Here is a 12,412-nt window from a genome sequence, read left to right as displayed (position 1 = left end):
AGTTCTTTATATTTTGGATATTAAACCCTTATCATATATATGCTTTGCAAATATTTTCTCCCATTCTCGGCTTATCTTTTCATTTTCTGGATAATGTCTTTTGATGCTTGGGTTGCTCTTAGTTTTAGTTTTTCAACCATAGAAAAGGGGCAGTAATCCTGAACCATTAAGATCAAATGAAAGGACAAAAGCCATGAAAGCATATTGTGAACCGGAGGCAAGAGAGTAGATCAGAGTGTCTGTGGAGTTCTGGGGTCAGACTGACTACCTTAGTTTTAATCTATATACCCTACTACTTACCAGCTGAGTGACTTTGGGCAGGCTTCTTAATCTATCCGAGCTTCAGTTTCATCATCCATACAATGAGAATAGTAATAGTACCTACCTCATGAGAGTTTACAAATACTTAATAAGTATAAGTTCCTGGCACAACGTAAGCACTCAAGAAATGTTAACTATAATTATAATGATAATGGTGACAAATTATAAAGTCTTACGCCAGAGCCACTGACAGGAAATCACAAGATCTTATTTGAGGTAATGTATTACTACTCCCCACAAAAGAGCTGTAAGGAGCAGCTTACACTCACCACATTCTCTTGCAGCCGTTTCTGTTTATGGGCTATCCCTTAGTTCAGACCGACAATGTGTGTTCATACATACGCACCCGTATATGTACACAGAGAGTCATGAATGTGTGCCAGCAAAACCATCAGGGCCTCAATCCCTCCAAACAAACAGAGAATTTGTCAAATTCTTACATGCTTATGGAAGTGCAAACACTTCCATTTACTGGTAGGTTAAGGTAAATTTTCAAATAGGATGCATCTTTTCAACACCCAATCTACATGTTTGCTTTTTAATTTAAGGGCACCTTTAGAAATAAAAATGGAAATGGAAACCCTTTTCAGGAACTTGCTTCCTAATTAGTACTTCAAGTGGTGGGCACTAGCCGGCATATACCATAGCATAAACATCCTTTCTAGGCAAAGATTTGCTTCACAGAAGATTCAGTTGTTTATGACTCACACCAGCTGCTCTAAAGACAGGTGCACTGGGCTAGAAAACATTCATTTCGTGCAGAATTTTACAAACTCTCAGGTGTAAGCCAATCACACTGTTGATAAACAGCAAAGAAGAGACAGGGATTAACCCGATTTAGAATGCAGAAACACTACACCTTCGGTCTAACATTCTCATGTGTCCATAGTAATCAGTGCAGGTTGGTACCTGAGGCCGAGAGAACTGCTAACAACCCAACTGAAAACAGAGGTGGCTTCCCCACTTCAGTGTAAACTGTGACCCCCAACAAGTCAGCCCTAAGTACCTTTTCTGGAGACTCACACAGTATATTTTCCGGCTTCAGATCGCGATGAGCGATGCCTGAAATGACAAAGAGCAAAGAAATGGTTAACATATGCACATAATTATCAAACATTCCACACACAATTAATTTTTTCCAAATGCTGTTGTTCGCAGATTAATTTCCAATTATGGTACATTAAAAAAATCAACGAGCTGCAGGAGGCAGAAGTAACCAGAGACGAACCAAAAGCACAGTTGATTCTGCAAGTTCTTTTGAAGCTGAAGCTTTAGAAGTCGGGCAGGGATAAGAAGGGGGCTAAATGAATCCCAGCTAGCCTACCTCTCGGCACTGCAGTGACAACCAAGAATAAGAAGCCTAATATGAAGCAGAGCAAAGAGCCCTGCAAATGGCCATGCTTGGAACCGCAATGCAGAAATAATCATTGCCTTGTTTAAGAGCATCTCAGGGGGCTGAAGCTGCTCTACCTCATTTCTTCTTGTGTGGCCGACTTATAGAAAAAAATGATTCCCTAGGTGGGACTCCCTGCATGTTCAGAGGACCAAGTGTTAGTTAACAAATCTTCCAAAGCTTGTCCAATCTCCTTCTCACCTGCTCTGCAGGTCCAAGACAGTCCTGTCGGAAGCACAGCAAGGACTGCTTTAGCTTGAGGGTACCGTTCTTAAGAGACACCTCCCAACTCTGCATTTTGACCAGACTTCCTGAAGGAGATGCAGACAGCAGCTTACTCCATGAGGGGTTAAAAGCTGCTGACCTGGCCAAGAAGGCACGTGGGGAAAAACCACCTTCTGACCAAAGACAGGGACAGAGAACCAACTCATAGGGCGTGGTGGACACAGAAACTCCATCTCTCTTTCCTTCTGCAGAATGCACAATGCAGAGACAGAAGGGCTGGAAGGTTGAGCAAGAGCCAAACAGCTGGTGCTCAGAAGTACTGGAAAGTAGCAGAGGATTCACGGAGTCATAGGAAAAAGCGGAATCTGCTTTCCTAAAACTCCCTTGATGACCAACTTCTCAGGCCGCCCTCCGATTTCCTGCTAGGAGGCGGAGGCCCAGCCCACCCAAGGCACTTCACCAGGGAGGGAAAACCTGAGCTCCAACAGGCTAAGTAACTTCATCAGTCACCTAATTGAATGAGAACCCAGAGCAACTCAGTCCAGGCCGTACAAATTGAGTCAGGCTACAGCTTGCTGCGCTAAAAGTGAAAGATATTTTCCATTACAGCAAGTGCTCCCACAGAAGGATCACGAGCCACACATGGAGCCTCGCTCTCCAAATAGGTGCCAATGGCCCAGTCGTCCCCCAGCCTGAGAACTGAGCGCCATGTCGGAATAATGGGCCTGCCTCTGTGAGCACGCTGGCCATCGAGCTGCTTGGCTTCATTTCCCAGAGGTTAAGCTACAGTATGTCCCATATTTAAAAGTGTGGAACTTGTTTCCAGGCTGACCCATTCCTGCCCAATCCATCTTCCCAGTGTGAAGTTATTTAGAAAACAGCCAAGTTCAGCTAGAAATTGTTTTTCATCCCAACTTCAAGTCACACGGGCAGCTGGTTGGCTAGATGTTAGCAAGCACTTCAGAACTCCTAATACCACACCAACTCTGTTCCCTTTAGTGCCTTCTTCTACAAAATAAATAAATAAAAAATAAAACCGCCTCTGCCCCCCTCTAAGGTATGGGTCTTGCAAAAAGCGTGACCCAGTTTTGCAATCTGCAGAGGCAGCTCGGGGAACAGTTGTAAATCTTTGTCAAGCAGGTGTTACCTACATGCATCCTGGCTTTCAGAAACAGAACTAGTGCTATTCATCATGCTGGGGAAGTACAGACACCCCTTCTAGGAACTTGTGTCCCACGTGCCAGTCAGGCACCCAACATGGCCACTGTCAGCGTGGAGATCTCCCTTCAGCCACGGGAGGAAACAAGGTAGGACCAGTGAGGCTGAACTCCCTGCACACATGCCCCCAGCATGCACTGCACTACTGGCACAAGGTGGGATGTGTGCCCAGAGCGCCTACAAGTGGTCTGGGGCTCTCACAACCTATGTGGCCGGCCAGTATCCACAATGGGGAAGCTAAGTTACCAACTATTCAATCTACCCTCTCCCGTCACCAGACAGATGGCTTTATTTTAAGGGAATTAATATTAGGAATGAAAATGCTTTCTGTCTGGTGGGGGATCAGGGTGGAGGAAGGAACACTCTTGCAGAACTACTATGTGCCGGGCACTGTGCCCCAACTGTGTTATACGTACGATTCAGACACAGGCCCACACTGCTCCGTAAGCGAGCGAGAATAGTGCCGCCTGCTAACCAGAACAGCGTTTAACTACTGTTGATGAAATAATTACCTCTCTTCTCACCGTAATTCTGCGGGAAGACATCATTACTGAGAGAGCACATAGCTGGTAAAAAGGTAACGCTAGAATTCGTTTTTCCATGGCACTGCTGTTAGGCATGTTTTAAAAATGTAACCATCAGACATATTTATGGAAATACAAAAACAATTTGTAAAAATATTTAATTCACTCTAAAAGTTCTTAAATAATCAGTCCTAGATAAGGGACTGTAAACTGAAGTGTAATTCAACAACAGCAACCTGCAATTTACCATCATGTTCAACAGATACCTCAAAACTTAACCACATTAGTAGAAAAATGCATTTTTCATTTATCGTGAACAAGATATAAAACTAGATATATATTATCATGCTGATTTTGAAAAGAGAGATACAGGTGACATATTTTAAAAGACTAGAAGGGTGTGCCTGGGTGGCTTAATTGGTTAAGTGATCTCAGCTCAGATCTTAATCACAGGGTCCTGAGTTAAAAAAAAAAACAAAAAAAAACTAGAAGGGGCGCCTGGGTGGCTCAGGTCATGATCTCAGGGTCCTGGGATCGAGACCCGCATCGGGCTCCCTGCTCGGCGGGAAGCCTGCTTCTCCCTTTCCCATTCCCCCTGCTTGTGTTCCCTCTCTTGCTATCTTGTGTCAAATAAATATATAAAATCTTAAAAAAAAAAAAACAAAAACAAAAACTAGAAAACACCCAAATATTTATACTAGAATAGTATTATGATGAGGCTTGCATCCTTCTAGGACAGGAAAAAGAGATCATCCATACCCACCCACTCATACATCTTATTCGTCATGAAATTTACTCTTTTTTCCCCCGTTCTTTCTCCCGTGTCTCTACCCTTCTTAATAGCACCACATCTGCCTGCCATCCAAATCCGAAGCCTAGCACCATTCTGGCTCGCTCCCTTACCCTCATGGGTGGGGCTGTGAGCTGCACCAGCTCCTGGCTTAGTTCTCTGCCTGATCTGCCCCTCCCCTTCGGTGCCCAGAGGCTGGCCGGTCCAACCCAATCACCGAGGCAAAGGCTTGGTTCACCTTTGGTGTGCAGGAAGTCAAGTGCAGTGGCCACATCCCGTACCACTCGGCTGGCTTCCCGCTCATTGAAGTGCTTCTGCTTCTGGATGTGGGCCAGAATGGAGCCTGAGGAGAAGAGACACACAGTATGACTTTTTGGGCTCTAGGAAGTATAACTTCTCAGAGGTCAAGTCTGCACAAGTTTGGGGTAGGGACACAGCCTTATTCATCACTAAATGTCCAGCACCAAGTGTGGTACCTGGCACAGAGGAGGTACCAGCACAAAACTGGACTGAACATGGGGATGCCTGGGTGGCTCAGTCAGTTAAGCATCTGCCTTTGGCTCAGGTCGTGATCCCAGGATACTGGGATCGAGTCCCGCATTGGGCTCCCTGCTCAGCGGGGAGCCTGCTTCTCCCTCTCCCTCTGCCTGCAGCTCCCCCTGCTTGTGCTCTCTATCTCTCTGTGTCAAATAAATAAATAAAATCTTAAAAAAAAACTGGACTGAACAGAACTGGACTGCCATCTTCTGTACCTGCCCATGATGAGCACAGAAAGGAGAGAAAACAACTATTTGCATGACCAAAAATATTAATGCCATTGAGGCAGATCTGGCTTCTGAAATAGGAAAGAACTAAAAGCGAATCCACATAAGGTTGGGGGGCCTCTCCACAGGAACTCTTCTTCCTCTGCATCTGATCTCAGATCCAAACAAGAGCACAAGGCTTCAAAGAGAAACACGACACCCTCAACAGATATGTAAAGGTCTAGAAAGTCTAGAAAAAAGGGGAAAAAGTGCTTTCCCTCTGACTTTCCTATTTATTATTAATAGTATTATTTTTTGTTGGCATTGGCTAACATTTATTGAGTAGTTACTATGTGCCAGGCACTATGTAATAGTCTTCAGATAGATTATCTTAGCCTTACCACAACTGTGCAAATTGTACAAAATACAGTTATCCCCGTTTTATAGATGGGGAACCTGAAGCCAAGAATGGCTAAGTAACCTGCTCAAGATGACACACCAGTAAGTGGAGGCATCAGGACTTAAGCCCAGTAAGTCTGGCCTTAGAACCTGTATAGAACTGCCCCTCAACTGGATGTGTAGTCTGACTGCTGGGGGCACGGGCTGCCCTGAGCCAACCAGTCTCCTTACCTACTGCAGTGACTCTGGCCTCAGCAGGGCTGCACTCTAAGCAATACATTTACAGATGATTCCCAGCATTTTAAATGTAATGTCTTGGTGGTATTGAGCAGGGCAAGGGCATGAACATATGGCACGGGCATGAACATATGGCACAGGCATGAGTACATGGCCTGGTTCCATGCACTCTGTGCTCATGACTGGAAGTCAGTATTTCTGGGCTGGAGGGGTTATCTCTGCATCTTAAAAATGGCACAGGAGGATTAAAGATTAAAAAAAAAATGGCACAGGGGCGCCTGGGTGGCTCAGCCGGTTGAGCACCCGACTCTTGATTTTGGCTCAGGTCATGATCTCAGGGCTGTGAGACGGAGCTCTGTGCCCAGCATGGAGTCTGCTTGAGATTCTCTCTCTCTTCCTCTCCCTCTGTTCTCTCTCTCTCAAATAAATAAATAAATCTTTTTAAAAAATGGCACATATTTACTTATTGCTGGTTTTTGGCATAGGGAAGGGATAAAAGATCTTTCACTTGCCCGATAAAACAATGAAAGAATCCCAGCATGCTGGGGAACATTCCCAGATAACTGGCTCCTGGCTAGTCTCATATCTGCTCTACTGTAGTGAGTCTCTTGCTTCCAAATTTGTTCAAAGGGCAGATAGACAGTAATATGCTACCTACTTCTAAGATAGCCTTCGGCATACCCAATTGTTTTAATAATATTAATAGCTGACATTTATTGGACCCTTAGTGCCCATAGGGCACTGTGCCAAGCATGTCACATGAATGATCTCACTGCATCTTCAGAGCTACTGAAAGAGGTAAGTGCTGTCATGATCCCTATTTTACAGATGAGAACACTGTTTAGAAAGGTTATATGACTTGCCCAAGGTCACACAACTAGTAAGTGATGGAACTACACTTAAATCCAGCTTTGCTGGGTCTAGAGCATGCTCCCTTAACCACCAAACCCCTCCACATGGCCCCCCACTCAGCTCCAGATATCCTCCCTAACCTGCACCCTGCAAATCTGTCCTTGGGCTGGGTGAGTGATGGTGAGGGCAAGGGTTGCTCTATCCCATTCTGTATGTCAGAAAAGCAACTTGAACACACGTTCCAGTGATTGTGTGTGTGGGTGATGGCAGTAGCGGCGCCAGTCAAGAGTGGCATCTTTCCATCTGAAGGATACAGATCCTCAGGCCTCCTCTCTATCCTGGGTCTACTTCCTAAGCCATGGGACCCTCCTCTACTCTGGTGAGCCTTTCTGGACTTTACAACGTATGCAAGAGTTTCCACCCCATTATTAGTTTAAATAGTGAACACATCAAAACAATGGATTGATAAATTGATGACTAAATGTATCTATATATGAGTCCTATTACAATGAGAAGGCATTTATAGAATGCCCACACAGGTGACATTCTAGGCTCTGCAAAATGCTAATTATCATCCTTCCCTCTGGCCTCCCTTCTCCCAAATCAAGGGCAGTTTTAAGTCCTTCATCCTTTTTATTAGCTTGACTCATTTTAGAAGTCTCTGGGATTCATGATGGATGATCACCACCCTGGGTCTTAATCGGAAGTCCAAACACATACTCAACAGTTAAGTACCTCCTTGCAATTTCTCAAAGACCAAGTAAAACCTTGTGTCATCTTCAAAGAACTCAATCAGCTCCAAAATGTTCCTTAAATAGGAAAAAACAGGAGGAAAGGGAAAAAAAGGGAAATGGTATTATATATTAAAGCCCACTTACAAATACACAATGAAAAAAATATACAATGCCCTGTAGCAGGGCAGAAATCAACCTGAAATCAGAATGCTTATTAAAGACCCATGTTTGAGAAGTAGCCAATGGTGTTAGCAAGACTCAGGTCACCTTATCTTTCCATAATGTTCAGTCTCTGGTGTTTTCACCAAGTCTGTGCTGTCAAACCCCAACCCTAAAACCCACTAGGTAGAGTTATAAAAAAGTCCCGGTCACATTAAACTGAATAAAATCTGCAGCCGACTGGAAGCAATTGCGGCTAATAACACTGAATAGTAGGTGTGTGTCCTGGAGGCAAGCAGCAAATAATTACTTGCCCTCCCTCTTGCCCATAAATCACAGGGCAGTATTTACATTGCCTGGAGAAAATGGAAACATCTGTCAAATAGACTTGGGGCCTAACGTGGGCACCGCTAGACCCTAACTGCTAAGCGCTGCTTAATGAAACAGCCGCGTTCCCGGCCGCCGTAGCACTTGTGGCCTTCCCCGGTGAGCACTCTCTGTCGGCCTGAGCATTACCACACGCCGCCAACAAGGTCGTCTCAGAACTCAGGAGGGAAGCCGCCGGCCTGGATATTGGAGGTGTTGGGGGCTTTTTTTCTTTTAAAGAACGAAATAAACCAAGTAGAGGCTCTAATGCTGAACTCAGAAGCTGCAGGGCTGAAAATAAAAATCTGTCCCTCATAAAAAAATGCTGACCACTTTGGGAGACACCAGGCTTTTACTAGTGTGAAGGCATCCAAGTAAGATGACTAAAATGGCCTGATTTGAAAGAAGATTGTAGAAGCAGCGCCTGGAGTTAAATCAACAGCAGCCCCCATCCTCCAAGCTTAATGACAAAGCCATCAATACCTGGCCGCTGGCTCCCTGCTGACCCTGCTGTGCAGGGAGAGAGAGGGGGAAGCAGAGTCTTAGAGGTGACCCTGATTTAAAGCCACCGCGGGAGAAGCACTCATTTGGAGCTGGTGGTGAGCCGGCTGAGGTGGGGCTGGAGACCACCTTGGCCCAGCTGGCCTGCAGAGTCCTAGGCAGGAGCCTGGAGCCTGAGCAGCGGCCGCACACACACTAACATGCTGGGTATGGAACACGGCGGTATTCACGCTAGCTCTCATTGTCCTCATTTAGTCATGAAAGTTGAGCCCTCACAGTGTGTGCCAGGAGACACTTGGTCAGCCTCATCGCACGGGCACTTGAAGGAAGGAACCCCATCTTCTCCTAGCCCCTCATTCGGATCACTCTCTCTTCCAGCTTGCCTGGGTTGTTATTTACAGTGCTTCAGCCTGAACAGAAGCAAAGGCTCCTGCCACGTCTCCTCTAACCCCTCTCTCTTAAACACGGAAAGACAGAAGGAATCCTCTGCAGTTGTGGCCAAGGCATGTGAGCTAAATGCTGGGGTCAGGAGGTGGTGAGAAATGACCTTTTCTACAGCTAAACACCCTCCCAAGAGAAGCAGCAAGTAACCCAAGACTGTACTCACTTGTTTCCTTGACACTGATAGAGGGTCTCCACCTCTCGAAATACCCTACTCCGGCTATGCCCTGCTTGTTTTTCGATGATCTGTGGAAAGAACAAAATCTGTCATACCCACCTGACCTTGAAACACCTCTCGGCAGGAGCCCTCTGGGAGAATGCAAGGCCCAATTCAGCTCATATCCAGTTTCAAGCACAAGCATGGAGTAGGCCTTGGTGACACAGGCACCGTGACTCCACCAGCAACACACGAGACCAGCCCAAGGCTTTCCAGCCTGGCTGGGGCCTATTTTGACTCTGGCCAAGCAAATACTGTGGAAGCCTATGGGGACATTGAGGCAGCCAGCAAGAAGATAAAGAGCTACCTCTACCCAGGTCCTACCTCAAGGGCATCTCTTCCTGTCTTAAGGGTGAGATTTACAACCTCCACTGAAGGGTTTTCCAGGGTTGGAGGAAGAGCAAGGGGACTGGAGGATGCAGTGGAGAGGAACTAAAGCTCCGAGGCCCAGCTCAGACTCTACATCTGCAGTTCTGCGGAGAACGTGCCCTTTGGCAGTAATTCAGGTATACAGTCTCAGTTCTTACAACGCAATCCCAAAAGACAGGAAGAGGTCAAACATTTTGTCCACAGCTCTGATAAGTGGTAAAAGGGTTGGCATTCAAGGCCAGAGCTGCCTCCAAAGCCCTTGCTATCCTATCCCTGTCTATGTCTCATGCAGTTTCTCTCAAGGAACCGAGAGTCACTGTCTCTCCCACCTATACCTGAAGATGCTTGGCAAGTAGGAACTGAAGGCATGGGTGAGCCAATAGATGAGCAGGTGGTTTAAGCAGGGATGGGCTAACTCTGAACATCTCCACAGACCCATCAAGAGCCCCAAATCATTGCAAGTAGAGCCTGGGGGAAAGCCTTCTGCAGAGCTGGCTCTGCCTTATGGTCCCACGTATGGCGTGGGCAGCACAGATGGTAACACCCTGCTCCTTCATTCCCAGACCGCTGTGTAGAATACTTCAAACCACTCCCGTGTGTTATAGCACAAACACCCATGATCAGGTGCAATTTTCTATACAAGTCCACATCTGGTAGTAAACCACAGTGGGCCCACATTCTAAGAAGTCAGAGAGGTGCAGTGCTGGGGCACAGAAGCTATTTAACTCACTCATTTACCTAGCATTTCAGATCAAAGTCAGGAAGAATCTTCTAGGAGGCAAGCTATTCAGCAATGGTATTATTTTCTCTGCAGAAGTAATGGGCTCCTGCTATCAGAGGTTAGGGAGCAGAACATGGACAATTATTTGAGGAGTTATGGAAGAAATTCAGGACCAGATTATCCTGAAACTCCATTTCAACCCTGAGACTCTAGGATTCATCATTAGGATGCCTATAGGGAAGCCCTAATAAAACCCAATGTTGTGGGGCCATGCTGGGAGAAGTAGCCCATCTCTAGGGAGCTTCCAAAGGACAGGAGAGATATGAGATGTGGGTCGAACTGCTCAAACCAAAGAATTACCAAGCCAGGGTTGAGTGCACCAAAGATGCCCAGGGGCACAGAGGGCCAGGTTTTCCTCTTTATGATCCAACCTTGAAGAAAAAGGTCTGGATGGATGCATAAATGTCCCCAAACCTTTGAAAATCAACTTATATTTGTGGCTTATTACTACACTTAAGCATATTTTTAAAAAATTACTTGTAATTTATACTGATGTTTCCAAAAAGGAATTGAGGTAGTACTTTTGTTACCATATGAAGCAACACTCCAACAGAAGGAAATGTGGCTTAGCAGAAGTGTTCCCCTTTATTAACCCGCAGTTGGGACTACGGCCAGTTGGTCAAAGGAAGAAACACTTCTCTCAGGAGGCACTTTGGCTGGGTTTGCCTGTATGAGGCAGCACTTAGACCTGAGGGCTCAGGTGGATGATGTGAAATACATTTGAATTGCCCCCTTGGATTTAATGAGACCTTGTTTCTAGATCAGTGGTTCCCAAACTCTTGTGGGTACAAGAATCACCTGGGTAATGGGGTAAAAAATACAAAGACCCAGGCTCTATCCTCTACCAAGAAAACTGGGTCTCTGTGCTGTTAGCTCTCCAGATGATTCTGATCCACACTGAATGTAAAACGGCCCTATATGAGGGCTTCCCGAACTTCAGCAAATGTCAGAACCACTTGGAGACCTGGCTAAAATCATATTGCTGGGTCCACCCCTGGTTTCTGACTTAGTAGGTCCGGGATAAGGCCAGATAATTTGTATTTCTGACAAGCTCCCAGGCAATGCTGATACTGCTCATGCAGGAACCACACTTTGAGAACCAATGCTCCAGATCCATCCCTTCTTCCATGTAGAGCTGGCAAATGGAAGCACCAAGGGGTAGGGTGAGTCACCACAAGGTCATGTAGCAAGGAGCCACCTCTCCTGCCCCAGAGCTGAGTGCTCAGTCCTCATTATGATGATACCGTGTGTTACTTTATAGCATTGTGTAATTGGTAGTGTTTCTACTTCTTCCAGTTCATTTTTATTTTCATTCATAACCACTCTGTTGGGACAGGAAGGCCGGGTGTTGTTATCCTCATTTTAGAGATGTGGGAACTGAGGCTAAAGGAGGTTCAGCGACTTGCCCAAGTAGTAGTTTGGTAAAACAGAGATTTGGGTAGGCCTTCTAATTCCAAATCTGATTGTCTACTCCCTGAAGTTTGCTCCATTTTTCAGAATAAGCAGCAGCAGCTAGGCATTGTTCTAAGCACTTTACACATATTCTATCCCCACATCAATACTCTATAGTTTCCATAATTACACCCATTTTACAGAGACGGAAACCAAAGGACAGAGTGTTAAGTAACTTGCCTAATGTTACATGGCAAGTAAGTAGAGAAACAAAGAGTTGAATCCAGTGAGTCCCGCTTTGGAGCCCTCATTTTACTGAGTTACCATACTGCAGAATATGAAATGTATGGCTTAGGCCCAGCTAGGACTGACTGCATGTAAAGTCAAGTCTGGCATCCAGATGAGACACTCACTTTGACCGCATACTCTTTGCCATTCTGCAGGCTCACAGCACCTTGAACTTTGGCATAGGCTCCCTCTCCAAGCAATTCAGAGGTCAGCTTGTACATATCTAGAGGTAAAATGGGTGAGAGGAATAACAAGATGAGTCATGCCTTTGCAAGCTCAGATGGAAGGAAGAGCTTCTGTCACTCCACTTCCCTGGTGTGACAGCACGGGCACACACAGGGACTCTGTAGCACTCAGTGACAGGGAAGACCATTAACTCTCCCAGCCATCGCAGGACTCAGTTTCTCAACAACCAGACCACATCGAAGGCATCCTATTCCTCATTTTAAAGATGAGGTCAGT

At 45.8% G+C, this 12,412-nt stretch overlaps 1 protein-coding gene across 7 annotated transcripts in view; it reads right to left on the bottom strand.

The window, feature by feature from the left end:
- The window catches only part of MKNK1 (MAPK interacting serine/threonine kinase 1), a 42,935-nt gene that overhangs the window by 9,132 nt on the left and 21,391 nt on the right, over nucleotides 1-12,412 (bottom strand). For all 7 annotated transcript variants that reach the window (XM_073902660.1, XM_073902661.1, XM_073902659.1 and 4 more), the window contains 5 exons: nucleotides 12,076-12,173; nucleotides 9,070-9,149; nucleotides 7,438-7,511; nucleotides 4,710-4,814; nucleotides 1,328-1,383 (listed from right to left, as the gene is read on the bottom strand). In XM_073902660.1, the coding sequence (XP_073758761.1) occupies nucleotides 1,328-1,383; nucleotides 4,710-4,814; nucleotides 7,438-7,511; nucleotides 9,070-9,149; nucleotides 12,076-12,173 (413 nt within the window). The remainder of the gene's footprint in view (nucleotides 1-1,327; nucleotides 1,384-4,709; nucleotides 4,815-7,437; nucleotides 7,512-9,069; nucleotides 9,150-12,075; nucleotides 12,174-12,412) is intronic.

Source organism: Callorhinus ursinus, unplaced genomic scaffold (assembly GCF_003265705.2).
Source record: "Callorhinus ursinus isolate GAN/ISIS: 27379988/994484 unplaced genomic scaffold, GSC_fseal_2.0 scaffold18, whole genome shotgun sequence".
NCBI lineage: Eukaryota > Metazoa > Chordata > Mammalia > Carnivora > Otariidae > Callorhinus > Callorhinus ursinus.
The sequence above is the reverse complement of the archived record's forward strand: the minus strand, read 5'-3'. Positions and strand labels throughout refer to the sequence as shown.